The sequence below is a fragment of the Folsomia candida genome, unplaced genomic scaffold, assembly GCF_002217175.1.
Source record: "Folsomia candida strain VU population unplaced genomic scaffold, ASM221717v1 Fcan01_Sc007, whole genome shotgun sequence".
NCBI lineage: Eukaryota > Metazoa > Arthropoda > Collembola > Entomobryomorpha > Isotomidae > Folsomia > Folsomia candida.
Window position 1 is genome coordinate 3,352,321 of NW_019091199.1, and position 27,079 is coordinate 3,379,399.

Below are 27,079 nucleotides of genomic sequence, written 5' to 3' on the forward strand. Positions count from 1 at the left end.
TAGAGTTCTTGATATCCATGAAATGACGTGGTCCTCGCACACATATTTTGCCAACATTTTCTGGTACAAAAGTGTGAATATATGATGTGTACATTACATTATTAGCACACATATTGCGACACACACACACACGTCGTCAACAATTCCTCTGAAATTTCAGTGACCATTCAAATCAGATTGTATTCAAATGGAAATATCTGCGACCCTGTGTCGTATGGGGATACATATAAATGTTAGAGAGGTCTACAGGCGAATATCGTGTTATTGATCATGCAAATTATTTACTAGTTGCACATTTGATGCGATGAGTAAGTGTGGTGTCATAGCCGCCCTGTGTTTACTCGATATCGCCAAATGAACAAGGATTGATTGTTCACAAGGTTCGCATAACGCCAACCCGTGCGGTGCAGGGCTAAAAAATGCAGTTTTTATTTATTTATCTCAAGACATTTGTGACCTTGTGACATCATTTTGCAGATATGATTCGGTTCGACTGCGCAATTTGTGGAAAATTTAAACAGCTCAAACCAGCTTCAGAGAAACACGAAGCTCGAGGAGAAAGTGAGAGAGCGAGATGTGTACAAGGTGCAAAGTGCCCCAAAATACAAGTTGGCTGGGCGGAGAACCAGCAGGACATGTGCTCACTTGATTTATTTCATTTCTCTTTTCCAAATATTTTTTAATTTTTATGCAAGTGAATTAGAAAATACGTTATTTTGTGCATATAGAGAAAATTACTAAAGTTTTTGTGCATCCTGAAGGTCTCCCACGAAGGGACGTTGTTGACTGCACATAGAGCAAAGAAACAGAGACGATGGGAAAATCCGGTCGACACAAGAAGTTGAATCGAGCCGAAAAGGCCAAGACACAATTGAAGGGGGGTGGGGTCAAAAAGAAATTGGGCAAGGCAGCCAACGTTGTGAACCCTACATTGCGAGTTAAAAGGATCGTCATTCGAGAACAGCTGACAAGCGCACCCAACCAACATGAAGATGTCGCCATTACGAGAAGACATCAAACTTTGTCGGTATTTAAGAAATTATTATAAATTTGAAATTGTCTATTATCCAACCATGATTGTTAGAAATTATTCAAATCACATTATGGATGAATAAATTTACTGGGTCTAAACAGGAACTGCTATCTACCCTTCATCACCACAACACAAACTTGAGAAAGGATGCACTACTCGGCCTGCTGGAGATTGTCACGGGACAGAATAATTTAATATTTTTGAAACGGAACTTGGACAAGATTCTGGAACGTGTTGCAGCCCTCACGTCCGATCTGGAGGGGATTGTGAGGAGAGAGAACCTTAAGGTCGCTGAGGCTATTTTCCAAAGGGTAATAATTTTGACAAACACAATTTTTATGTTACAAATGCATCTCAAGTACCAAACTTAATTATTAGCTTGTAATATTTAAGTATTAATCAACCAAGAAGATCATGAAACTATTATTACATCAACTGTACTAGATTGAGGAACATGAGATTCAACCCTACTGGAACCTGCTCCTCACTCATCTACAGTGCACTCTGACCCACTTGAACCCCACCGTCCGTTACTCCACCCTCCCTTTTTTCCACCTGCTTGTTGGCTACTTTCCAAACCTTGTGGCCCTGTCAGGGCAAACACTGCTGCCCTCGTTCCTCAGCCTCATTTCATCGGCAGCAACAACCTCAGCAGCAGGAGATCAACAAACCCCGTTAGCGGGGACGACGACGGGCAGTCACCTCAGGGTAGAAATATCTGGGAGGAAAGATCAAGTTCAAGAGCGGCTCAAGGTTTTTGTCCTCATCGACACCTGCCTTCAGTTAAGGAGGGAAAAATATGTGCAGAAAATGGGGGAAATCCATTGCCAGGCTCAACAACTGACATTTAGCAGTGAGGGAAATGAAAATTATGTGCGTCCCCGGTTTAACTTGGATAGAAATTTGGCGACGACAGAAGAGAAGATTGACATATTCTCCCCCAACACTGACATTACGGCTGGATTTGTTGGCCAGCACGAAATGATATCTTATTCTTCTGCCACATCCAATAACCCAACTAGACAACTGTTGTACTCTTGTGGATACGGTAGCACTACCCCCACGACTGCTGAAGCAACGAGCTCCCCCTCCCTCTCTGAAATCATGAGTGAAGGAAGCTCCCCTGTACGAAATCATAACGTTACTGGCTCCCTACAAGACGGAGAGAATGGATTCTGGCCTATATTTGCCCAATCTTGTCTATCTTGCTTGACGGAAACTTGGATTGAGAGTTGTCCTTCGGCCCCTGCTGCTTCGTCGCTGGTACTGGCTTCCAACACCTTGAAGTTACCAAGTGGTGTGAAAGGCAAGCTCAATATTTCTTCATAAATACACACATAGTCAAATGATCAAAATCCTACTGTTTTGTGAGCTTGTGTATTTGTGCAGTGCATGAATGTCTTCCTCCTTTCTGCCTTGTCCTATACATTATTGGATACCCATATCAACAATTGTATATTGATAGTTATTCATGGAGATAGGGGGCTTAACATCAATCGCACTGTTTCATCGCAAGACTGGATTGCAAATATTCATTCATAAATCCGCATTCCATTCTTGTCTTTCCTTGGACGGATGCGAGTGAGGGACGTATCTGAAACGATGCATATTATGTTGCAACAAGCATTTCGTCATCTTTCCTTCTCATCGTCAGCAATCTATTGTTTCGTGTCGTGAGCGGTCGTGAAACGCTGTCAATTCATCCACTCACTCATTCTATTTTATGCTAGGCTTCTCGACTGGACTCCATGTTAACCTCACAGTTACCGCCACCAGGTGCTTGGAAATTTAAATATATCTACGCATATATTTATTAAATATACATACTCATCAAATAATTCTGTTCTGGATTACATGCCATGAATTACTAAGCCAGTCAGTCTAAAGTTCAGTCAACGCTTTTTATGGTCGTCTCTTTTTTAAAAAAAGGAGCTACCTAACCACCCTCCTTCCTTCTCACTCTATCACCTCAATCTTCTTTTCTGAATGAATGCATGAATGATTTGGAGAGAACTACGAGTGGAAGTGATTTGAGATGCAGAATGCAAATGAGGTGTCAGGAATTCATCGATTCACTCACTTGTAGTCGTAGTATATATCGTAGTATATGCATACATATATTTATACAACTGACATTTGAGCTTGAAACATGATATCCTTTTATGATGAACAGGAAGCGATAAGGAGAAGACGAAGAAGCTGAGAGATGGAAAACAAGGCAGATTCTTGGATCCAACAGGTCGTCGTCTTCCTGAGGTTTCATCCGCCAAGAACTCCAACTCCATGATGACGAGTTCTTCGGTCAACCTATCTCCGGCTTGTGTGGACACGTTAAAAATTATTGTGAATGTCATGGTCCAAATCGTAATGCCAGCTATCGCCACTCAGACCAAGGTTGCCGGATCCTCCAGTTCCATGATGGACGATCGTGATAAAAGTGACAAGTCGAGGAATGACTTTGTACGTTGATCGTGTGAATTTAGCTTTAATTTGATTTTTCTTTTGTGTTTGTACGTGGAAATGAAAATGTGAGAAGTGAGAAAGATATTGTATAATAGTTTTTATCTTCTGATAATATTTCCCATTATAGATTCAACTCGTTGGTGCTACGAAGGGGGCAGACTTGAAGAAGCATTTTTTCTCAAATTTACCATTCGTATCCATTCACGATTCCAACAAACAAGCCGTCACAACGATCAATCTCAACCTCTTTTGTCTGGCCGCACAACTTGGACTAGTGGATGCAGAACGGATGGCACGATTTGAAAATTTGATTAATGGTATGATTTTATTGTGGCTTTACCAATTTTATAATAATTTGAATAGTAGTGAATGACTGCCCTCGTTGTTCTCGTTGGACGTTGGCCTTGATAAGCAATATTTCTTCAATTTACTTAGAACTGATTCAAGGAGGAAGTTTAGATTCTGAGCAAATCCAACTCATCCTGCGTTTTCTGAGCTGTGTGCAGCCAAATCTGAATACAATGGCGTTAGAAGGCAAAACAAGACACAAGATGAGGAGAATGAATGGTGGCTTGGGAGGTGATGAGAGGATGCAACTTGAAGCTTCATCCCTTTCAACAGATTTTATCTGCTGCGTTCTCTCTTCGAAGGATCATCGGAGAGAAATTTGCAAGTACTTGCAGCGTATCCTGCGACCAGACAACACAAACTTGGAGGAAATGGCTCTTATTAAGAGTTTAAACTGGGACGTGGTCACCATCAAACTGTTTAGCAGCTTCAGTCGAATCAGTTTCAAGTGGTTAAACCTTCTGACTCATATTTCCATCCGCCGCCTCGGCAAAATTAAACGCCAATTGTTGGACAAAATGGAATGGTTTCAAGGTGAGTGCCGCTGCTTGCGTACTGTTGAAGATGATGAACAATCAGTCCTTAAGAATGAATTTTGTTTATTCTTTTAACAAATATAGTCCAACTGAACTCTCCCTCTACGTCCATCGCTATTTGGAACGAGTCAGTCCGCCTCTTTTGGTATGCCTGTGCCCTGTCCGAATTCAAAAATGAATTTCAGGAAAGCATATTGCTTCCACAAAGTGTCAGAGATTCCATTGAGTCATTGGAGCGTAGGGATATTGAGGGTTAGATAAGACTAATTGTAAGATACGCATGGAGAGGCCGAAAACTTACAGAAAATTTTGCGTTAGAACTTAATTGAAGAATTGTGTATTTATTAACGATTTTGAGTGAAGTTTTATAACGGTCCCAAATGTTGATAAAATTTCAGAATAATTTCTTACAGAAATTGTCACACAACAACTTAATTCATTATTTTAGAATTTGATTCTACTGGAAATCTGTGAGGGTGAAACAACTTGTCCGCAATTGAAGCCGCCTTATTCACAATGGAGTTGAAAACATTCTGATTGTCAGCATATAGGTGGTGGCCGGCGTGAGGGACAATCTGCATGTTTGAACAAACAAATAGTCAGAACTTATTTATTAATACCTCAAGTCTTAACGAAGGATTTGCTAAAAAAAACTTTCACAACTCTTACGTGAACTTCCGTGTGAGTTTCTCCGGGTCGCATCTGCTTTACATCATCTTCTGGGATTTGCGGGAGCCAAGTATTGTCGCCATACATTAGGGTCATAGGCATAGCAGAGTTCAACTCATGGATCCTGTTACACATTGGGTTCTTAGCCCAGCCGAAGAGGTTCATCATCGTTCGAAATGCTTCCTCCCCTGTCGGATTCTGCGCGTTGCAATGATAAATGTACTCTGCAATATTGGCTACTCCGTCTTGATTCAAGGCTTGGAACTTGGAAACCAGGTCAGGTCGGACTTTAGCAATCAGGCCAGGACCCATGGGACCTGCCGCACGGACAAGGCCTAGGGGATTAATATAAGGCCCGATGGTGGTTGCCACCCTGACCCCGATTGATTTCTTCGCAGGCAGGATGCTTTCCATGTTGTCCGGCTTTGCTGGGAATCCCCATGGATCAGCCAAAACTATTATCCAGAATATAAAACAATCATATAAATATTAAATCCTCTATGTGACCATGTGTTTATTGGTAGACACAAAATAACAAAATATGAAACCTAAATGTGCAACGCGTTCCGGGTATTTGAGGGCGTAAGAGGCAGAGATGAAGCCTCCCATGCTGTGGCCCAGGAGGACGAATCGGTCCAAGTTCATTTCCTTCCTCCATGCCTCAATCGCCTCCACGTGCTGTTGCTCAGCCTCCATAGCATCCGTAGAAAATCTGGGCCTTGAGCTCCGACCAAATCCGATTAGATCGATGGCGTAGAGGGGCCTCCCTTCAGCCAAAGCGTCAATGTTGAGGGACCAGAGACCCGCGGAGGCACACAGCCCATGAATGATCACGATCGGCGTTTTTTCCGCCGTCTTGTTGAAAACCAGTGTCCAAACCTTTCGATCTTCCGGCTTGCCCCACAAGGACCACTTGCACCTTTTCTCCCCAGCACCAATGTCAACCCGACGGCCCTCATATACCGTCTTCACGTCTGGGTGACAGATAATACAATAGGAAAAATTAGTCAGTTCGTAGTTCATATTACTTACGTACATCAGTATTATACAAATACGTATGCACATTATGCAATAATTTGTAATTATAATTGTCGCTTTTTAAAAAAGAGGGTAGGAACTTACAGGACAATACTCTTTTTTCCGCTTGTTCAAGAAGGACGGAAGATGTGGGCACCCATCGACAATAGCGCTTATACCACCTGTAATTCCCAATACCAATCACTGACTTTCTTTGTATACCACGAGTCGAAATCGGAACTCACCCTTCTCTCACGACCCCGTCCTCGCCCCCTGGACTGCTACTGCTGGGCGTGGTGTTAGCGTTGGCCTCTTTCATTGCCACGTTGATGGCGTCCTCGTTCGTGTTGTCACACACTTCGACGAAGCCTTGGAGGGCTTCTTGAGAGTCCATCGGCATTGGCATTTCTTCTACGCCTAACTTCAATGTCTCGTCGGCTGGGTGTACGCTGGTGGTCCCCTCCTGCTTCTGAGGTCGCGTGCCGTTATGCTCGTCAACGGGTGACAATAACGATGATGATGATGAAATCGAAGACATCACCACCACGACCAATTAATCTCCTTTATATGGTTTGATAATAATTGTTTGTGATTACTGATAACACGGTCCTATCATTCGAGTAGACCACTTGAGCTGAAATAAAAAGAGACATTTGAGCGTTTCGTATTATATGCAGAATTATAGTGTATTCCCACCGGTTGTAGGTAGTTGCAGCGGTGAATAGGTAAATAGACAAGTCTCCTAGTTGTTGATGGTCAATACTAACCTGATGTGACTGACTCTGATGCAACATGTTACAAAGCGTTGTCGACTTAAAAATGTCCGACAGGTGACGATGAGTCAGAATTCAGCAGATATACCCAGTCAAATGTATGACTTGCAGATTATTATTTTTTGTCTAGTCGTTTTAGCACACATACAACACATGATGCAAAACTTGTTCTACAGTCCTTACATACAACGGCACTGGCTGTGTGGCAGCAGAAATATATGCTCATTTCATGGCCCGAGTAGCTGTATAGTAGTCGTATGTCGTATATGTAATGGGAATGACCAAGGTCATATAACGACTTTTTAATAACATGAACTAATCAATGATTATTAATTTACTGGTTCGTGTATTTTTACACATCGTATGGAAATTAGCTGTCAAAACATAGTGCAGTTTCGTAAAAGCTTGATGGTTGAGCAGCTCAACTTGAGCTGCAGATGTTGAGGTGAGGCATGGAAGACGTAGAAATAATAGGACGTGACATGACCCGCAGATGAGCACGAGGGAAAGGTGAATATAATAATCAAAGTGAAAGTGCACTCTGAGCTGAGCCTCGCATGCTAACAAAATTGAACAGGGTGAAAGCAAAGCGAGCGGTGAGTCACAAAAATACTCAGCTGCCTCTTGCTCACTCACCACAACATCAACTCTGGCTCCATGACCCATGAGTGGAGAATACTCAGCATTTAATTAATCTGTCTAAAATAGAACATAATTTTCCATCATGGCGAACGACGACAGCTTCCTGCGGACGGCTCTAGCAAGTGCTAAGGTAAAGAAGAAACATTAACAAGTCCCTAAAGTATGTTAGACCGACAATTCATTAAACCAACCAAAGAAATAAACTAACATTATTTTTTTTCACGGAATTGTAGTATCGAGATGCTGATAAAACTCGAAAAATGGTATTAGAGACGATAAATCACTATAAAGGATTAAAGCCAATTACAGACACATTTGGTAATAATTTGAAAAATTGTGATATTTTTAAATAACCCTTTTCCTTAATACTATATGCTTTGTACTTGTGAACGACTTTATAATTTAAATGCCATAATCCTCCGGATTAAATACTATTTCCAATAAAATCTTGTTTTGCGATTAGTATTCAACAATGGAGCAACAAAGGTGCTGGTTGCTCTGAAAGGAACAATCCCTGTAATTTATAGAGGTTCGTATTGGTTTTTTATTGTCGTGTCGTAGATATATTTAAGCATTTATCACGAGTTATATTTATTGTGACAGGAAGCACGTACCACATTCCCGTTACCCTCTGGCTCTTGGATACACACCCCTTCAACGCCCCCATGGTTTACGTGAGTCCCACGGTAGATATGAGAATAAAGGTCTCGCGACACGTGGACCACAATGGAAAAGTCTATCTCCCATATTTGCACGATTGGAAACATGTAACAACGATATTTAAATAATTTCAACTTTCAAATCACGGTTTAACTTTTATTTGTACTAACGTTTTTTGTGTCTTGCCTTTTCATTTTTAAATATAGAACACTTCAGATCTCATGTGCCTGATCCAAGTGCTAATTATGACGTTTCAAGAACAGCCTCCAGTTTATGCTATTCCACAGGCGCAACAGCAGGCGCTACCCTCGATGCAGCAACCTCTGCCTCCTTACCCCACTCCCTACCCACAACAATCCTACTCGCCGTACCCGCCGATGGGAGGAATGCCGATGCCTATGCCTATGTCTGGAGGGGCAATAGCCCAACCCCCACAACAGTCCCAATCTGCAGCAGCCACGCCAACTTTCAACTTTAGACCCAGCCTCATCTCTGCTGGAGAAGAGAAAGTCCGACGAAGACTGGAGGATGCCTACCTATCCACCGAAATTATTAAAACAGTATAATATACATATGCGTACCCCTCATTATAGTCAAAAAAATTTAAGACGATAGACCTTTTATGCTAAGAGAATTGTATTTTTTACTTATTTCCTTTCAGACGGGGACACAGCTTCGAGATGGTCAGCAAAAATTGGAAATAATGATGAAGCGATTGAGCGATGAGAAAACCGTGTTGGAAAGAAATATCGAGTCGTGCCAGAAGGAGTGCGCTGCTCTGGATGAAAAAATCCTGAAATCAACGACGGAAGATAATACGGCTAATATTGATGATGCAATTCAAGCTCCAGCTCCACTATACAAGCAGTAATATTTACAAATTAATTTATAATTTAATTGCTTACTATCCTCATTAGTTTACTTTGTTTTGTTTTAACATGATGTAATTTTTATAATTGCAGAATTGTGAACACGGTGGCAGAGGAGGCTGCTCTCGAAGACACAATTTACTACTTAAGCGAAGCCTTTCGACGAGAACAGATGGACCTGGATCAATATCTCCGAACTGTGAGACAACTTTCGCGACGACAATTTCTTCAAAGAGCCATCCTTAGAAAGTGTAGACAAAAGGCTGGGTTTGCGGGGTGAACACGGGAATTTCCACAAGAATAACGTTTTTTTTATTATTGATAAAATATAAGAAAATTTATACAGTGTGCATACATACATCGTAATTTTATAGGAAAGTATCCGCATTGAATCGGAATTATTAGGTTCAATCAAATTTATATTAAACAATACAGTGTTATTTAATAACTTATCAAATGTCAGAAAAAATGCCAATGCAATGCTTTCAAATCATTACGCAAAAACTTCTATTCCCTTATTTAATGGTCATTTAGACTTAGTGTACCTATCTTTGTTTATTTGGAATTCTGAGAAATAAATTGCAAAAACACATGTTAAAATGTCGGCACGTCAAAGTTGAAATGAGTGCATAGCATATCAGCATTATTATTACTGTTGTTGCTGCTGCTGAGAGGTCTGAATTTGAGTCTGTTGCTGTTGGTGGGTCACACTGCAGATAGATTATAATAATGAATTAATAAAGTTCGGCACAGTGAATAAATTAGATTTGTATAAGCCCAAGATGAGAATTGAGATAATGTTTACCGTTCATGAATTTGTCTTAATACAGAGAAGCTAGCATCAAATCTCTTCTCGTTGTACGCGCTCGCCTCCTTCCATCGTTGTCGAATCAAGTTCCATCGATCGAGATGTGTTTGGAACAAGTATGCCGGAGAGGGTGCGTTCTCGTCCTCCTGACAAATTAGTAATTGTCAATTATAATCACTACATAACCAACCTTATATAGTGATTTCCTTTACATAGTTGATGTCAAAATCATCTCCTTCTCGCGGCAAGGGGGGTGGAACTCTAACCCTGATCAAGTTGCCATACTCATCATACGGTAGTGGTTCTGGAGCCGATAATCGATAAACTTCTTCCGTCTCCCCTTGATACTCTAGCTCTGAAAGGTTTGACTCAACATCGTCCTCTCGTTTCGGTTGTCGTCTAATAGGGAAAAATATATCAATTGAATTCATCAATCTTGAAACTGTATCTTTAATATTTGAAGCACTATTTATCTTTTTCCTTACTGGTGTGGCTTATTTTGCATCCAAGCTCGACAAATTGGGTACAGTGGGGTGGACTCGTCAAATTGGGCGAGGTCTACCCCCCTGTCAAACAACTTCATAACGAAGGAGGCTTGTGGTTTTGACGGCATGTCGCTTGGAGATCCGGATCTTTTCTGTTTCTTCGAAGGCGAGCCGTATCTATATCCACTCAAACGATTCAGTCCTCCACCAAGTTGACCCGTGGACATGCTGAAATTATTTCCAAATAAAATAAATATAATAAATTCAGCTTCAATCCGAATTTAGTCTATTTATAGTTGTGTTGATACTGTTTAATAAAACTTACAGTCGATTTTCATCATTTTCTGAATCGCTTTCCTCGTCCTGGAGAAAGTTATCTTGAACCATGTGTTTCAACACATTCTTAAACTTGTTCCTTGCACTCTTTACATTTTGATCTTCTGTAAATGTTAATATTTTGAAATTTAGATATGAATAAAAATACCTGTGCATGTGTGTATAAGTTACCTGCTAAAGCCCTTCGAGGGCGACCATTTGGATCCAGCATCATCATGTTGTCCTTTTTAAAAAAAACAGGCTGTTTAAATTAAAAATACACTGTTTTAAGTAAAATTATAATTGTGTGGAGATGAACAGAGTGTTTGTTCGAAAGCTCACGTGTTTAACAATAAAATCAATTGTTTTCCTTGCTAATACCGTTGAAGAGCTTTTAAAAATAAACTAGCAATTTCAAAACTTATCAGCCAAAAGTAGAAATCGCTTTAGGAGAGGAAAGCAAACGCAATCTAAGCCGTGGCGGGAGGCAGATGGATTCCTGCTCAAGCTGGGAAGGGGGCGCATGAGAAAGCTCTCACATCGTTTGAGCATGAGTGTCCAACTTGAGACTTTATCTTCGGGAAAGTGAGACTTTTTTCTGATCCTGAGCTATTTACAGCGTATGTAGATGTACTTCATGTCCCATCAAATTTCACCCAACTGACAATATCTCTTTCTTCTTTTGTTACTTTTAAGTATTGTAGGTCTGATGTAAATATAAAAAATTATATCTTGAAAAGAGAAATCATCATTAGCTCCTTGTGGGAAAGATACTAATGCACAGGAAATGGTGTCCTCAAGCCATGTACGTGCACCAGGGCAATAAATGTATGATAATCGTGCATCCGGCACTTTCTTCTTTATTTCTTATGTTTCGTGCATGTAAATAGCTCCACCACGCTCAAGCCAAGAAGCAAGAGGTCATCATTTATTCGCATCCTCTGAGTCGTGCGATGATATGATGTCGTCACGCACGCCACACATCCATCCATGCCCCACAAACCGCTTCGTGAGATAAGTGACTCCATAAGCACGGCTTTCTCCAACCCAACTTTCACCAAGTTTCTGGACGGTGGTTGGGAGAGGAGGTTTGGTTGGAGTCGGAGCGGATCGATGGTTTGAGGAGCTTCTAGCCAGTCCTGCTCGTCTGATGACGACGACGACTACAACGACGACTCTCTTGGCCTTACTTTGACGTAACCCACTTTCGCTGCCCACCTCTCGCTTTCTCGCTCTATCTCTCTCACCTCCCTTCCCAGCCTGGAGAAAGCAGCTCAAGACGACTCCTCACAGCCCTCAACTACTTGTTCTCATCACTCACTCGTTCATTCTCAATTTTTTTAACCTACCCACCATCTCAATTATATTTTCGACAAGGGGATCAGATAATACGTGTTTATTTTACTCACAGCGCCCATACACAGTTCTTGACGAAAGTCTTCAAGAAACCAATCGGATAAACATATCACTTTTTCGAGGAAATCATCGCGCAATAGCTTTCTCTCCCTTCTACATTTGTTTTTGTGCAAGTAGTAATTAAGAGGAACTTGTCAAAATGCCTCCGCCACCCCCTGAACCGGAACCCATGTCGGAACTGGAGGGCATCCAGCTCAAAGCAAACCAGATCACGGATGAGGTACGAGCGTCGTTAACTGACCTTGCTCATTTTATTGTTTTACCTAATTTCAAAGTCAATCGAAGTGCTAATAATTATTGACTTTCTCCTTTATCTCTCTATAGTCTTTGGATAGCACTCGGCGAATGCTGGCCCTCTGTGAAGAGGTGAGGTTGCCGTGATACCTATTATCCACCCCTGAAAAGGACAAGTCTTACATAATTCTAATGTTTGTACATAGAGCAAGGAAGCTGGGATTCGCACCCTCGTAGCGTTGGACGATCAGGGAGAACAGCTAGATCACATTGAGGCTGGCATGATCCAGATCAACGAAGACATGCGAGAAGCGGAGAAGAATTTGCAGGGAATGGAGAAATGCTGTGGTGAGTGAATTACTATTTTTATTGCAATTACATGGACAAAATTTGTATTATTTAAAATCGTGTATGGTACTGTGATAATGTTCATATGTAATACGCCATTTTGTTCTTCGCGCTTCCATAGGGCTCTGCGTTCTTCCGTGCCACAAGTAAGCCTACCGATAAGCAATTCTACCTCTCGGTTTTCTATATATTTCTAAAGCTAACTAAGAACATGTTAAATAATAAATGTTTTTTTAGGGGGAAGGATTTCAAAGAAGATGACAAGACGTGGAAGGGGAACGAGGATGGGAAGGTGTGTAACAGCCAACCCGTCCGCGTGTGTGACGGGGCAGGGATACCGGCCTACGGAGGTTATGTGGCCAAAATCACCAACGACGCTCGTGAAGAGGAAATGGAGGGGAATATGGGCCAGGTTGGTGACCATACAATATTCAGAGATTTCTCTGGAAAAGGATTAGAATTTTTTTGGGAGGAGATCAGAAAGCAACAAATTCAGGACATTTTTGGATTATCAATTTTGTCAAGTCCTGATATTATTTCCTAACAATTGTTCTTACATATGCGTGTCTTAACAGGTATCCACCATGGTAGGAAATCTTCGAAACATGGCTATCGATATGGGGTCGGAAATAGAGAACCAGAACAGACAATTGGACCGCGTTAACCTTAAGGTGAGCGTACAAACCTAGGATTGGAGTTTGACGATTTTTTAAGAAATTATCATTTTCCACGACAGGCGGCTTCCAACGAGGGGAGGATCAAAACTGCTAACGAGCGAGCTGGGAAGCTTCTGAAGTAGGACAGAAGCTCAAGTATAGGCGTGAGCAATCTCCAAAGAATTTACTTAAATTTGTCTTCAACCAACACCCGTGTCATCTTATACACGTCTATTATTACATTCATGCATTTTACACGATGAGAAAATACATGCAAATCGTCATCTTAAAGTTACCCTAGTCATCAGTATCATCGGGAAACGAATGGCTTCTAAAAACGCTGAAATGAGAGAGCATTATAGTGAACAAACTGTTACACAATTTTAGAGGAACAACCGCAACATAAAAATCTGTTCAACATTGAGTATTCATTCATCCATCATCATCCTTCGACTTATCAGAAACAAAACTCTTTCAAAATCCTGTCAAACTTAATTATTACATATACGTACCACGGCAGCACAGCCAGATACAAAACGAGGACATACTAGGAAAAAAAGTATTCAAAAATTTTAGTACTTGGGAAATGGCGAAAAATATTTTGATATTCGAAAAGTGGGGTATACATAAAAATATGCTAAATTCAGTACGTTCTACTAACACGAATCAAAATTTAAATTTCTTCAAAATTCGATGGAGTAAAAAACGAATTGAGACTGCTGGAAAATAATCGTAAATACTGTTAATAGGAGAGGAATCACTACACATACAACATATTCACATACAAAAACTGTAGAATCAATTGAGAAGTTGAACATGCATAAGAATGCTTGCAAAATATTATTAATTGGAGCCAATCCTCGTGTGGCAAAGAAGTTGTGTTAATACATATTATGCAAAGAGAAAGTAGTCCATGACAAAAGGAGAACAATTTGAACATTACCCTAGCTAATAAATAGCAATATTTTTGAAGTAGGAGAAAGGGAAAGTAATTAAAAAAACAGTGTTTTCGTAAATATATTAAAGTTTAATGCGCGAATATGCAGATTTTGTAACAATAATAACGACGAGGATATCAAATTGACACAAATTTGCAATGATATGTGTAGCCACGTGGTTGTTCAACGGAGAGGCGGAGAAAGCTGTTAAGTATTATGTATGTACGTGTAAGAAAAATATACGTAGGGTATCAAAGGCGTTTTCACCTAATAGATAATTTCAGACGAGGCAAAGTGAGATTTAATTTTTTAGGTGCAATATGTTGAGTGATTATTTATACGAACATGCAAAATGTATGCATGTACCGGGATGATAGTATACATATACATAAAGTGGCTTTAGGTTCGTTTATAACAGTGGAAAGAAAGTTCTTTTTAGTTGAGTCATTTATATAACTGAGGTGTTTGAGTTAAACAATAATGGAACCAAATTCCAATGCAATACAGTAAAAAAATCTATAATTTTTCTAAATATTTGTAATATTCTCTTCTCGTTCGCTATGCGTGTTGTATGTTGTATCTACCATACTGTCGCTTTCCACGTTGCATTTCATCATAATTAGTCGCCGCTCATATTTTTCGAATATGTAGAATATTCCATTCTGACTTTGACTATTATTCGCTCACCCTGTGTTTCAAAGAAATATGAGAATGAACAAAAACTAACCAAACCCAAACTGATAAAAAGCGACGAGAGTCTCTACTTTTGTATCTACCGAGTACCACTACTAACACCAACTAATAGCTAAAAACTTTGATACATCGAGAATAACTAACTAACCCACTCACTCATCGTCATCGAGACCTGCATTATGGTCTTGGTGACGATATGAGGAACCATGTAAGCCAGCCACCCACACGTCACGACACCCCCACTTTGAAGAAAATGGGGGCGTGGTGGCGGGTGTGCCATATGTGAAACCAAGTCAATAATCAAAAGTACCCAAAGAGACTGCTACGACTGCTATGCTGTCAGTTTCCAAATTGCAACCAAATGATATCATGAATGAGAACTTCCTCTCGGTTAAAGAAAAACAGAGTCTATTTTATAATTATTGAATATCTGAAAATTCTAAAATTGAACATTTTTTCAAGTAGCTAAATCAAAAAGGAAAATTACGCGTAGGCAAACAATTAATCATCGGTCCAATTTGGAGACGTATTATGAAACCATGTACAAACAAAATTTACAGTTTTTGACAGTTTTGCCAACCAATCTCTTTCTTTTTCTTTATAAAAAGGCTGTTGAATTCAGAATCATATAATATCAGCATAGAGAGAAAGACCCACAAGTTAAGCTTTCTTTGTGCAACGCATAAAATAAATAAGTATTCTGCCATTTCAGTACTTTCTTAGCTACTGTTCACGTGTGTGTAGTAGTCGGTACGGGTAATGATTGACATATATTTCTGTATTAAGTACACCCGAACACTTAAAGGCCAAACAACGCAAGTAATTAACTACATACTAGCAAGAATTATACACATATTTACATACATGAATAGTTTGCGGAATGGCCCTGATTCATCTATGCATGCCATACTCGCGTCACGTTTTATGGTGCAATTCATATTTCACGTAATAAATATGTAATAAAACTCAAGTATCTATGTAAGAAAGAAAATTAGAGACGTACGTAGACAGCCCCGATACACTCTGATAGTCTTGCTAACTAATTATAAATGACGATATCAGTATAAGTATGCCCATAATAATATAAATAATATTGCTACAAATGAACGAATACATAAACATATTATAATGCATAATTGTATGTATTGATAAGGTGCATAGCCGATGGAGGCGACGTAGTAGTTGTAGCACAGTAGTAGTATGAGTAGAAGAAAGTAGAGTAAATCTACATGGAGAAAGTGAAAAACTTAAACTAAAACTTAAGATAAGTGTATATGTAAGGTAGTCACGATGTTTAGTGATGATAAGTTGTAACAGCAACAGTTATAATTTTTATGTGTTGTGTTCTTTATGTAAATTATATGCACTTGTATTAAATTAAATATCTACTACCAACTAAAAGTATGTGACATAATGCTGCAAAGAGATTTGAGATGTTGGAAGACGAGTGAAAGTGAGGGGAAGGTACACTCAAAGAGAAAACAAAGGTGCTCTTATTGTTCCAATGTTGTAATTATCTAATAAGTTCCTTGATTTCTTCAATTACCTTTTGTATCGCTAAAACATTATCAGTAATAACTAACAATTAATCCTTATGCTACCTTATGCATAAAGCTTCTTGCGTGTCATGTTTTGTACGTTGACTGACTAGTTTTTTTTCAGTCTCTCATGTTTTAAATACTTATAATGATTTGCATTTTAAACATAGTAATACGTTATATAAACGGTAAATTTCTACATTTCCTCACAGTCAGTAATTAAATTTTATGTCCATGCAGTTTCAGTAGATGATGAAAAGGAGGACACAGGCTAGTGAGACAACAGTTTATGTGTTTATTATATAATGTATAATGATTTGGAAGAAAGTAAGAAGGACGTCGATGAGTCTATCTACGATGCTTGTTGGGAGGATGAAAAGTAAAAAGGAGAGAGACGTGATGTGATGCAAAGTATGATTACTTAGTTTCATGTACTTGATGTATGTATTGTATTTACTAGTACATTAAATAGGAGACAATTAAAGCCTTAATTCTGCTGCATTTATTATAACTTGTACTATATTATATATAGTAGTCTTACAGTAACAGTTTAGAGTAATAAATAAATAATTGTGTGTTTCTACGTTATCATTTGATGATGGTGGTATTTTTTTTTACTATTTTTATAAGAAAAGACAACTATGAAATGCTTCCAAAAATCCTAACGCCCCGTCGAGTCCAACATGTAGAAAAATTGAAATGGAAATGATCAAAATACATATTAAATTAATGTCAATCTATTTCATCATCATGAACTCGTAGTATGTAAAGAACTATAATTATAAGATCTAAAAGAAAACAAAAGACGAAAGAATTGTTGTTGTACGCGTCCTATGGTTATGTCCGTCCCACGCGTAGCTTGCTTGTGGTCACTCTTTCAGGTAGGAGTTGAATCATTTCTTGGTGAGATGTGATGATGTCCCACAGCATCCGTTGCAGATAGTTTTTTTTGTAGGTTCTCTTCCCGGGGTCGAGCATCTCCAAAGATGGACGCATTCCGCAAGTTTGTCTCCACCGAATTCAACGGATCAGGCACTGTCCTCGGTGCCAATTTCAATCGAGGCCGTCCTGTTACTCAGATTTATTGCGATTAATTTAATAGTTATTAGGCAGGTTGTAGTGTGGAAATACTGTACTCCAAGTAGTTAATAAAGCGTACCTTCCGGAATTGGTTCAATGTCGGAGATAGATTCTTTAGATTCTCTTCGACTTGCACTCCCACCTCCTCTGTGATGGATGGGACCCTTGAGTGGCCCACCACCTCGATATTCGCCAGCGACAGACGAACCGCCGTTGTTGCCACCATTGCGGTTCGAGTAATGTTGATGATGCCGTGACGGTGGGGACCGTGGATATGGCCCTCTAGTTTCGGACAAAGATTGTCCAGAAGAACTCCACCCATCACGCCCTCCTCCTGAGGCTCGAGAAGAATATCCATCCCCAGAGCCACGTTGGTGGTACTGCGATTGAGGTGGTGGAGCATCTCGAGCATATCGAGATCCATAGTTGTTGTTGTTGTTGCCATTTCGATAGTTTGGAGATGGGTCACCTCCATAACCAGATCTTCCTTCAACTCGTTCTTGACGATGTTCACGATGATGGCTAGTCGAGTTTCCCCTGAATCCGCTATCTCCATAGCCTCCGCCTCGACGTGCGTCATCATTTCGATGATTCATAGACCGGACATTATTATTATTTCGATTTGATGGTGGGCCAGTCGATGCAGAGCGACGTCCTGAGTTGCTTTTCTGGTTATCAGCAATATCAACCTGAAATGACATTGTATGCAAATCTTGAGTTATTTTGATTTTCCTTCACAAGGTAATAAGTGGTTGAAACTTTACTCTAATCCTTTGTGTATCCACGATGGCGCCGTCATACTCGAGAGCTTTTGCCAGAGTTTCCGCATCATCAAACTCCACGTAACAAAATCCCTTAAAACGGTCCGTTTCTTTGTCATACACAAGTCGTACATTTCTTGTCTGTATAATTCGATGGTATCCAAATAAACATTAATTAACTGTGAAATGAACAATTATAACTTTGCTAACATACCTTAAGCCCTTTAAAGACGCGATCAATATCTCCTTGAACAAGATGGGAGGGCATGTTGCCAACATAAGCCACGTAAGGTGGTCCATATTCACTGACCTTACCCATCGTCGTGTGTCCATTGCTATAAAAAATTAAAACTCAGTTACCTACACTGATTCAACTAATTCGTAACTCCAAGATTGACCCACACATCAGTGTTGCACAATGATGTGTGCATTACTTATTATATAATATTTTCGAAAGACAGTATGAGAAAAATACCCCAACTACTATAACTAGAACTTTTAATTTAGTGTTATTAGTCAAACTAAAATAACTGCAACTGAAATAAAATAAATAAAATAATGATCCGAACGGATCAAATACAAAGCTGTATTTGATGATCAAATTTTGATCTAATAATTACTACTTGAAGTACTGACCGTGAACTTCCAGCCATTGTTACTTGTCTTTTTTTGTGTAGAAAATGGGCCACCCACTCCACAGGCCGTCGATATAGAAAAATCCCTACCACCACTCTATTAGCCTGTCTCCTCCGATCTCAACACTTATCTGTATGATGAGGTGTGATATTATTTAATTAAATTGACATTTTATTTAGCTCAGCTCGTGTACAAAATGATTCTGCATCTCCTGTCTGCTGTCTGACTGCTGGATGAAGGGAGACTGGAAAAAATGAGTTACACACTCAGCAACAGCTGGCTCTCTCTACAACTCGTTGTCGGAAGCAAAGCTATGGCAAGGATTTTCACTGGCGATAGATGGTTGTGCAAATGAGCAGTCGGTCCCATTGTTCACACAAACCGTAAAAATTATTTATGGAAACTTGTTTTATTATTTTATACAAAGTATACATTTTATCTGTAAAAATGTTAACGCGACAAATAAGGTCAAAACGATGAAAATAACTGTAGTCTCCGGATTCTGTTCGTCTACTCCTGTTCGGATAAGATTGTTTTCTGTCTTTCTGGAACGAATGGTACAGTTCCCGGTTTGGTATGAGCACGGCGATTCCCCTCCCTGCAGAGGAGTATATAAGTCAATGTTCTCGAGTATAATTTTGAAATTATATGTAATGAAATAGACATACTTTCGCTTCTTGGAATCCTTGATAGTGACGAGCTCCTTCTTGGCTTGATACACATGTTTTGGGACTTGACGATGTCGCGAGATTCGCTTTACTTGAGGGAAGTGGGCAAATTTTTCCTTTAATGCTTCATTATAATTCATAGCGTCCCTTTCACGAGTTCTCATCTGCAAAACAGAAAGTTTGTTTGTTCATCAATTAATGAGCTTGTTTATAATAAATAATAAGCCTGTCGTTCGCGTGTTCTGAATATTTATAGCCAATCAAGTACTCAATAATACAAATTTAGTCTATGATAGTACAAAATAGCACCCACCACTCCTAGCTTTTCCCAAGCTCTAGCTTTCCATAAACGGATGTTCATTTCATCAGAACCAGAAATTATATATTTATTGTCCATGGTCCACAAAACAGACGTGAGTCGTTGCATTCTTTTTGTGTGGTAGACTTCTCTGGAACGACCCTGTGTTGGTTAGAGTATTATTAGAAACATAAATTGCACATATTACTCCTTACATAATTAACAAACATGGCTTATTGTACTTTTTCAACTTCAAAAATGCGTATGGTTTTATCATAGCTTCCAGTCACAATTTCTTTCCCGGTGGGACTAAAGTCAACATCAATGACGGCGCTGACATGGTCCATAAATATGTTTAAGGGTTTTTTTAAACGCCGCATATCAAACATGTACGAGCTAAATAAGGAAATTAAAATTGCATTTAAAATAACTCTAAGCAAATCTAACTACTGATTCATAGGTATAAATTACTTGTAGTCCTCATTGGCCACAACGAAGACAAATGGTTCCATCGGGTTCCAAGCTATAGCGTTTGACCTCAAGCCCAACACAGCCTTTCGGATGGGGCTGCCTCCACGAATATCGTACAAAATAATACTTCGATCATTTGCACAGGCTCCTATAAAATAGAACCAGTTAGAGTGAATATGTGGTCTTCATAATGCTATAATTATGTGCATGGGTAATATTAGCTAATAACACACCTAAGACATTGGTTTGTGTGGGATTAAACTTGATAGCACTCAAAGTGTCGACACCCCAGTCGTACTTATGTATGGGTTCGTTCCTCTCGCCCTCCCACAATAAGCAGGAATCCCCACATGTTGCGAATAAAGGTTTCTTGGCATGATGGCTAACTCCAGCTACGACATACTACGAATTCAAAGACAAATAATTGTAAGACGAACTCGACCAAATTCAATTCAAGATTAACAAAACAATGTACATATACATACTTTAGTAATTATGCTGTGTTTTGCCACCACCGCTTCTGTTGTCGCTTCAGGAGAGTTGAGCAATGGATTGACGTCCCAAAATCTGATATTTTTATCGTCCCCCACAGAGATCAACGTTTCTCCGTCAGGTGTGAAAGTCATCCCTCGCACATACCCTTCATGACCTTGAATCGTCCTCGTGCAAGTGCGAAGTGGAATGTTCCACTGCTTAATCTGTAAAAGAAAACAAAATAATTACTTATGTCTCATCGCACGGCACGCCACAGAGTAAAAAAATGAAGTTCACTCCTCACCACTCCGTCTGCGGCTGCGGAGAAGAGAGAGGAGAGCTGGGTGGGGTGTTTCTGGAGAAGGGCCACCATGTCGGAGTGGCCATCGAGGGAGGCAAGGAAGGGTTTGGCGAATACCCTCTCCAACTTGACGGCGTTGAGGGCGCGGGTGTACTCTCGTTGGGCTTCGAAGGGGTGGAGGGCAGGGTCGTAGTTTCGAGGGAGCTTGTGAATGTCCAACGACGTCTCCCGTGAATATCGGTCCGGGTTCCGCGAAAGCACCTTAACTTTCATCACTGCACGCTGTTATCCCGCTGCTCAGTAAAGTTTAGTAGACCAAAACTAAGTGGTCCTACTGATTTATTTCCAATTAGTAATTTAATATTTCTGACTCGAAAGTATTGAGTTATTATGATTTAAAAAAAATATTATGAGTTGTGATTTGTGATGTTTTTGCACGTGAGAGTTTACATCAACCTGCCGGACCGCTGAAGAAGATTTCTATGCGTGCGAGACAGTCGCACCAATATGAATCTCAATTACTCAATCTCAAATCATAGGGCGTCCACTATAATTCTACTTAATACGCTTTATCGGAGCTTAATAAAGTGCATGAAAAGGAACTTCTGTTTCAGAAAACTAAATTCAGTTATCTCGTTCGAAAATGACGAAAGCAAAAAAATCAAAACAAGTGAGAAATCGGGTTTGCCAAAAGTATTATGAAAATGTATTTTTTTGAGAGAAAAATTACTCCTAGAATCCACCTAAAAGTAACTAACATACAAGGCATCCGATGAATGATGAAATGTGAGTTTAAAAAATAAATTTGTCGACCAGTGGGGTAGCAGAAAACCCGTGAAAAGAGCGAAGGAAGAGTCTTCGAATGAAAAAATGTACAGAAAAAAATCGACCATAACTTATCCTTAGCCTATGCTTTTTAGGTTTCAAAACGTAATAACTACAAATTGTCTCAAATCAAATACAAGAATGGTAAAAAAATAACTGTACAAAAATTTTTGAGAAATTTCTCGAGCTAAATTCACGAAAGTCAGCACCATGTTTCATGAATTGAGGATCATGAAACTGTTAACGCTGTAAAGATCTACTCATATTGTACCAAAAAATTCAAGATACTGGCTGAGGTATAAATGCCCCACAACCTTGCCCAATGAATTGGACGGTTAAGGGTATTAATCAAGAAGAAATCTTCCATATGATAAAATCCATCGAAAAAGTTTGAGAGGATTTGCATAGGTCATGGCGAGAAACCCAAATGAACACCGTCAACCGTGGCAAAAGCCCTCGAATGTCCGGAAAAAGTGTAATCATTGAATATTGACGAACAGATGTCAAATAAGTTTTAAGTATACAAATATAACGAGTACATAGTTTGCTTAATTATTTATTTATTTACCAAGATGCGACAAATTGATATACACCTGCACACATGCATATGTACATACATGTAAATGCAAGTGAGATATGTAAGTTGATCAAATTTAGGATTAGTTTAGAATGAAGGAGTCAGATTTATTTGACGAATTGTATTTATTTATTTGAGTTGATTTATTTTAAATATTTCCCTTAAATATTTCCTTATTGTTTTATCCACAACCAAGTGTCGGCACTTCGTAAAATACAAAAATATACTGAATATAAAATATGCTGAAAATATATTGAATTACAGACAACGAAGAGACTTAAGCATTCAAAGATTTACGTAGGTTTATGTACATACTGACTGGTAAAAAAAAGTTTGCATCTATTTATTTATAGCTATGGAATGAATTACTTTTTGGCATGATGTAACATCACGCACGCATTGCATGAAATTGTATTATTTGCAGTAATGATTTAACAAACCGAAATACGTTAAGAACTACAAAAGAATAATAGTGTATGTAAATAAAGAAAGGACCATAAAAATTATGACAAAAAATACAAACAATACATGGCGTTCTTTCTAATATACCTTCCATAAATACTCGAGTAATACTACGTCAACTTTTTCAGTTGGGATTTTAAATAGGAAACAGAGAAACCTGCTTATCTGACAAACTTAACATAAGCTCCTAAACATCGATACGCACGACATGAATGAAATACCAGTAAATTTTAAACATTGGATGTAATTGTGGCAAGTCAATGCTTTCCGCCTTCCTGGTCACTACTGCTGTCGCTGGCATTACCGTTCACAACACCGTTCGGAACAATTTCCACCGTTTTTGGCACATTAACATCACTCACACCCTCAATCCCGTCTTCCAAGAGTTTTTCTCTGGCAGCAAAATTCATCCAGGTATTTTTTGGCTTTAATCTAAAATACGGGTTGAGTCGATTCCGGTTGCGACGTTCTTGTGCAATTGCAGCTCGAACTCTGCTGTTGTGCCTTATCACTCGGTTGTTTGCGACTCCTCCCTTGTTCGAGGACGAGCGATTTTGTTTCGCTTCCAATTCTTGATTCAATTTCTGTTTCCTCAGCTTTAACACTTCAATCTGCAGTTCGAGTCGTTCTTTGTACAAGCTGCTGAGATGATCCGATTCCTTCAGGGTGGAGAGGAAGTGATTTCTCAGACGCAGCGTGGCATCGATAAGGTCACCATTGAGTGAAGCGATATTATTATTGGATGGGCGGGTACTAATTTCTTCCGTGCTTTCAGAGGATTTTCTATTCGCAGGTCCATTCGCAACGACGGCGACATCTTTGGTGACATTTCTAGGTTGGATGGATTGGCGAATGTTGTAGCCTCCCTCGCCTCTGTCCCGATCACTTCTCTCAAAGTCGTGGAGATTATGGTTGACAATGTTGTTGCTCTTATTGATGCTGTTGTTGTTGTTATTATTGTTGAGAAGAGCACTCGTAATGAAGGGATTAATCGGGACGGGCGAACTCTTGCCAAACTTTTCCCTGAGTCCTAAATGACTCGCGAATCTGATAAGGGACATGTCCTCGACTTCTACGTCGTCTTCATCGTCTTCATCGTCGTCACCGGGGTCACTGTTTTTTATGATGAGATGTCTGTTCCTCCCATTAATCCCGTTGTGATGGTGGATGACACTATTACTACTACCTCCACCGTTTTGTCGTGTGGACACATTCACCCTCAAATCAATCCCTTCCTGCTCATAAATAATTCCAGAGTCGGACATGAATTCTGCCGCATTTCTGGAGTCGCTCGACTCGTCGTCGTCATCCTCACTGAGCGGAGAGGGTGGTTCGCCCGAGTGACCGGAATGATTCCCCGATCCCAACAAACTAATATGATTGTTATTGCTTTCACTCAGGGTGATAATTGGGGTAAAATGGGCTGGGATATAGGACTTGTCATCGTCATATTTCGAGGAAGATCCATACTTGTCCCCACTCCCTCCACCTCCACCCACTGGAGTTGGGGGCCCAATTAACCCCGCACTTAGCAACGTCCCATACAACCCATTCGGATTGGCACTAGAAAATCCACCACTGGAATGAAGTTGCAACACTCGCTGGCTGAGTTCCGATATCTTTCTCCCATTCGAACCCGATCCACCACTGAGATGGATTTGGTGACGCATTTCCCACACCTCCTTCTTGGCCGCTGTGACCAAGTTTTTCCATTTCCGCCGCACTTCCGCTGGAGTCCGTCTCACCAACGTGTTGTGTGTGTTCAAGTTTTGGCAAATCAGCCTCCAGATTTCTTGCTTTTTCAAATTCGTGCTGGCGTCCGTCGCCTTGCACGTCAATATTTCTCTGTGAATGCCAAACTGATCGAGAAGGAAGACATTTTCTGCCTCTGTCCAGTTCGGTTTCCTTCTCTCGATCCGCTTGTTGTCGCGGTTTGAAAGTTTAAGTGATTCTGTGGGCGAGTACTTCATGTCCATGGAGGAAGGGGGAGACGACGAATTATGTGCCATGCGACGAGACAGTTGTAAAATTGTTTCCATAATATGGAGGAGAAACCCGTATGTTTTTCGACATAAAGAGAGTTTGACTTTGGTTGGGGTTTTGGCGTGAAAGAGCTATTTTTTGAGTGGAAGAGGAGGACAGGAGGACAGAGGAAGAAGAAGAAGTATCTGAGACAAAATCTGAGAGCAAATTGAAACAAAGAAGTTGCTGACCCTGTGGTTTGCTTTGATTAGAACCAAAACTTTGGGTGAAGTTTGCATCGTTTGGTCATTGAACGACGCTGGTAAGTATATATAAGCCGATGGTCAGATGTAACTTGTAACCTTTGGGGAAGATCATCCTGCTTATTAGTCGACAGCACTCTCACTTTCTCTTCTTCTTCTTCTTCCTTGTCAAGTTTTAGGTTTAAAGAAGAGGGGCTCCCCAAAAAACATTTACATCTTTCCTCACATCCTCGTGGCTTATCTTGCAGGGTGCTCTGTGGTGTTGCGTTATTTGAGTATTATTATGCATGTCCTGTGTTCAGAGGAGTTTGATGGTGTCATCTTACATATCGCAAACAAAAATTGATCCCTTATACATAAATGCATACTTTTTATGTACGTACATACGTGTATGTACATATTTCCTTCTTTTTACTACACTGCACGCATCCCCACATATCTATTGCTAACCTGTTGATAGGATTCACTTGCACTTTTCACAATAAATATTGTTACAAAAAAACGAAATGAAGCAAGAAACAAGAATCCAATAAGTAAAGGATGATCATGTAATGCATCGAAGAAATGCGTCTCGCCTCGCGTTCAAACGTGTTTGTCCAAGTCGTCTAATTCCCATCGAATCTGTTCACATATGGTGGACATTCACAGTGCGCAGTGGTCATCAATCCCCTGCTCCATCGGAGTCCTTGATACCCTAAAACAGGGACAACTTATTTTTACACCAGGAGTACACGGCTTAGGTAATTTAAGGGTTAGGAGGGATTTATGTACAACATTTGTGCCGCTATGGATGGACCCCATCCACAACTGTCGTCTCGTCAAAAAGTCGCAGTGGAAAAGGGTAATAATTGGTTATTGGCGTATAAGGAGATGAAGGAAGACAGCTTTGATTTTCATGCTTATTGCTCAGGGGTCGCAGCAAGTTTTAGGTTTAGTTTGGGTTGGCAGTTCAATAATAATAACCTGTTTTACCAAAACTTTTACTTTAACTTATTACTATGCATATTTTGTGAACAGGTCAGGTACGTCCACATCCATATTACACACATACGTACACATACGTCCATATCTATATCCATATAATTTTACATACACACATGCACAAAAACCCGTTCTGAATGATCTGCTGACCCTTGCTGGCAAATTATTTCTCATTGCAACATCTCATCTCATATTGTAATCACAACAACACAACCCCACTGACAGAGTGACTGACTGAGCAACTTTCATGCCATAAAAAATTGTCTTCCGTTTCTAATCCAATCCAAATATTGAATTATTATGTTATAACAGTAATCGTCGACTGAGTACAACCTGAATCTCTGCGTCCATTTATCCACCGTCCCCCCTTCCGTCGTCTGCCCACAATAATCAACTAATTGCCGCCAAGTCAAGTAAACAGAGTTGTACTTTTATTCAGTTTCAAGACGAAATTATGAAACGAATCGTATCGTCGGTATCCCCTTACTTCGATATGTGCATATCACTATTGTCTTGGTTTTATCAATTAAGATGCGAATTAGCTTCACAAGATCGAAAGTAAATTTGCATTTTAACTCTTTTTAATCTGCATATGCAGTAGCTTTACTAACAATTCTGTTATTGATGATTACAATAAAGGCGAAAATACTTTGGGCGATTCCTTCATCATAGAAAGACGCATATTTACTCGAGTACTTAATAATGATAATTTTGGAGACGCCACCAGCCAGCCGACAGGTGCATGAAGGTAGGTGTAATACTTGCGTTGGAAGAAGCCGTTCACCTTTGCTCCAATCTACATGCAATTAAATGTGGAATAAGTCTTACTGCTCTTTTATTTGATTCTGGTTTGCTAATATTTCCCATCGTTTGAATGGG

The 27,079-nt window shown here is 39.8% G+C and overlaps 7 protein-coding genes across 10 annotated transcripts; 3 read left to right on the plus strand and 4 right to left on the minus strand.

Moving 5' to 3' along the window:
* Positions 1–132: 132 nt before the first annotated feature.
* LOC110852823 lies at positions 133–4,792 on the plus strand. The gene is made up of 7 exons (XM_022100952.2): positions 133–1,027; positions 1,135–1,344; positions 1,478–2,339; positions 3,207–3,493; positions 3,624–3,813; positions 3,932–4,378; positions 4,465–4,792. The coding sequence occupies exons 1-7, from the start codon at positions 815–817 to the stop codon at positions 4,635–4,637; spliced, it is 2,382 nt and encodes a 793-aa protein (XP_021956644.1). The 5' UTR covers positions 133–814; the 3' UTR covers positions 4,638–4,792.
* Positions 4,688–7,352, minus strand: LOC110852824 ((Lyso)-N-acylphosphatidylethanolamine lipase). 2 transcript variants are annotated; one of them, XM_022100954.2, is made up of 6 exons: positions 6,834–7,352; positions 6,312–6,700; positions 6,172–6,248; positions 5,598–6,023; positions 5,050–5,504; positions 4,688–4,955 (listed from the first exon to the last, which is right to left on the minus strand). In XM_022100954.2, exons 2-6 carry the CDS (start codon positions 6,602–6,604, stop codon positions 4,812–4,814), a joined length of 1,395 nt encoding a protein of 464 aa, XP_021956646.1. In that variant the 5' UTR covers positions 6,605–6,700; positions 6,834–7,352; the 3' UTR covers positions 4,688–4,811. The 2 variants fall into 2 exon arrangements, with proteins under 2 accessions (XP_021956646.1, XP_021956645.1); XM_022100953.2 differs by having other exon boundaries at positions 6,763–7,352.
* A 64-nt stretch (positions 7,353–7,416) lies between these two features.
* Positions 7,417–9,602, plus strand: LOC110852825 (tumor susceptibility gene 101 protein). The gene is made up of 7 exons (XM_022100955.2): positions 7,417–7,611; positions 7,715–7,799; positions 7,945–8,010; positions 8,085–8,248; positions 8,348–8,701; positions 8,803–9,008; positions 9,104–9,602. The coding sequence occupies exons 1-7, from the start codon at positions 7,564–7,566 to the stop codon at positions 9,288–9,290; spliced, it is 1,110 nt and encodes a 369-aa protein (XP_021956647.1). The 5' UTR covers positions 7,417–7,563; the 3' UTR covers positions 9,291–9,602.
* Positions 9,448–11,111, minus strand: LOC110852826 (protein lin-37 homolog). 3 transcript variants are annotated; one of them, XM_022100958.2, is made up of 7 exons: positions 10,961–11,111; positions 10,811–10,862; positions 10,629–10,743; positions 10,304–10,531; positions 10,031–10,217; positions 9,816–9,964; positions 9,448–9,720 (listed from the first exon to the last, which is right to left on the minus strand). In XM_022100958.2, the coding sequence occupies exons 2-7, from the start codon at positions 10,854–10,856 to the stop codon at positions 9,660–9,662; spliced, it is 786 nt and encodes a 261-aa protein (XP_021956650.1). In that variant the 5' UTR covers positions 10,857–10,862; positions 10,961–11,111; the 3' UTR covers positions 9,448–9,659. The 3 variants fall into 3 exon arrangements, with proteins under 3 accessions (XP_021956650.1, XP_021956649.1, XP_021956648.1); XM_022100957.2 differs by having other exon boundaries at positions 10,811–10,880; positions 10,961–11,110; XM_022100956.2 differs by having other exon boundaries at positions 10,811–11,096.
* Positions 11,112–11,766: 655 nt separating this feature from the next.
* On the plus strand, positions 11,767–17,029 carry LOC110852258 (synaptosomal-associated protein 25). Its single transcript, XM_022100274.2, has 7 exons — positions 11,767–12,254; positions 12,359–12,400; positions 12,475–12,616; positions 12,738–12,762; positions 12,854–13,028; positions 13,192–13,287; positions 13,353–17,029. Exons 1-7 carry the CDS (start codon positions 12,174–12,176, stop codon positions 13,413–13,415), a joined length of 624 nt encoding a protein of 207 aa, XP_021955966.1. The 5' UTR covers positions 11,767–12,173; the 3' UTR covers positions 13,416–17,029.
* On the minus strand, positions 16,921–19,165 carry LOC110852341 (eukaryotic translation initiation factor 4H). Its single transcript, XM_022100381.2, has 5 exons — positions 18,919–19,165; positions 18,497–18,617; positions 18,286–18,423; positions 17,601–18,210; positions 16,921–17,509 (listed from the first exon to the last, which is right to left on the minus strand). Exons 1-5 carry the CDS (start codon positions 18,933–18,935, stop codon positions 17,319–17,321), a joined length of 1,077 nt encoding a protein of 358 aa, XP_021956073.1. The 5' UTR covers positions 18,936–19,165; the 3' UTR covers positions 16,921–17,318.
* Positions 19,166–19,307: 142 nt separating this feature from the next.
* Positions 19,308–21,595, minus strand: LOC110851890 (DDB1- and CUL4-associated factor 13). The gene is made up of 8 exons (XM_022099819.2): positions 21,134–21,595; positions 20,841–21,053; positions 20,589–20,757; positions 20,356–20,503; positions 20,127–20,280; positions 19,900–20,046; positions 19,587–19,750; positions 19,308–19,516 (listed from the first exon to the last, which is right to left on the minus strand). Exons 1-8 carry the CDS (start codon positions 21,401–21,403, stop codon positions 19,429–19,431), a joined length of 1,353 nt encoding a protein of 450 aa, XP_021955511.1. The 5' UTR covers positions 21,404–21,595; the 3' UTR covers positions 19,308–19,428.
* Positions 21,596–27,079: the final 5,484 nt, after the last annotated feature.

Bases quoted from the DNA above. Each gene is read 5' to 3' on its own strand.
- LOC110852823 (XM_022100952.2), top strand. From the start codon at position 815: ATGGGAAAATCCGGTCGACACAAGAAGTTGAATCGAGCCGAAAAGGCC. The intron at 1,345-1,477 runs GTAATAATTTTG...CAACTGTACTAG, and splicing joins CTGAGGCTATTTTCCAAAGG to ATTGAGGAACATGAGATTCA. The intron at 3,494-3,623 runs GTACGTTGATCG...TTCCCATTATAG, and splicing joins ACAAGTCGAGGAATGACTTT to ATTCAACTCGTTGGTGCTAC.
- LOC110852824 (XM_022100954.2), bottom strand. From the start codon at position 6,604: ATGTCTTCGATTTCATCATCATCATCGTTATTGTCACCCGTTGACGAG. The intron at 6,249-6,311 runs GTGAGTTCCGAT...TGGGAATTACAG, and splicing joins GACGGGGTCGTGAGAGAAGG to GTGGTATAAGCGCTATTGTC. The intron at 5,505-5,597 runs GTTTCATATTTT...TCTGGATAATAG, and splicing joins GGAACGCGTTGCACATTTAG to TTTTGGCTGATCCATGGGGA.
- LOC110852825 (XM_022100955.2), top strand. From the start codon at position 7,564: ATGGCGAACGACGACAGCTTCCTGCGGACGGCTCTAGCAAGTGCTAAG. The intron at 8,702-8,802 runs GTATAATATACA...ATTTCCTTTCAG, and splicing joins CCACCGAAATTATTAAAACA to ACGGGGACACAGCTTCGAGA. The intron at 9,009-9,103 runs GTAATATTTACA...TTATAATTGCAG, and splicing joins CCAGCTCCACTATACAAGCA to AATTGTGAACACGGTGGCAG.
- LOC110852826 (XM_022100958.2), bottom strand. From the start codon at position 10,856: ATGATGATGCTGGATCCAAATGGTCGCCCTCGAAGGGCTTTAGCAG. The intron at 10,218-10,303 runs GTAAGGAAAAAG...TTTCCCTATTAG, and splicing joins ATGCAAAATAAGCCACACCA to ACGACAACCGAAACGAGAGG. The intron at 9,965-10,030 runs GTAAAGGAAATC...CTAATTTGTCAG, and splicing joins ATGATTTTGACATCAACTAT to GAGGACGAGAACGCACCCTC.
- LOC110852258 (XM_022100274.2), top strand. From the start codon at position 12,174: ATGCCTCCGCCACCCCCTGAACCGGAACCCATGTCGGAACTGGAGGGC. The intron at 12,401-12,474 runs GTGAGGTTGCCG...GTTTGTACATAG, and splicing joins TGCTGGCCCTCTGTGAAGAG to AGCAAGGAAGCTGGGATTCG. The intron at 13,029-13,191 runs GTTGGTGACCAT...GTGTCTTAACAG, and splicing joins TGGAGGGGAATATGGGCCAG to GTATCCACCATGGTAGGAAA.
- LOC110852341 (XM_022100381.2), bottom strand. The intron at 18,424-18,496 runs GTATGTTAGCAA...CGAATTATACAG, and splicing joins GCGTCTTTAAAGGGCTTAAG to ACAAGAAATGTACGACTTGT. The intron at 17,510-17,600 runs GTACGCTTTATT...TCTGAGTAACAG, and splicing joins CATTGAACCAATTCCGGAAG to GACGGCCTCGATTGAAATTG.
- LOC110851890 (XM_022099819.2), bottom strand. From the start codon at position 21,403: ATGAAAGTTAAGGTGCTTTCGCGGAACCCGGACCGATATTCACGGGAG. The intron at 20,504-20,588 runs GTGTGTTATTAG...TCTATTTTATAG, and splicing joins CACACAAACCAATGTCTTAG to GAGCCTGTGCAAATGATCGA. The intron at 19,517-19,586 runs GTATGTCTATTT...ACTCCTCTGCAG, and splicing joins AAGGATTCCAAGAAGCGAAA to GGAGGGGAATCGCCGTGCTC.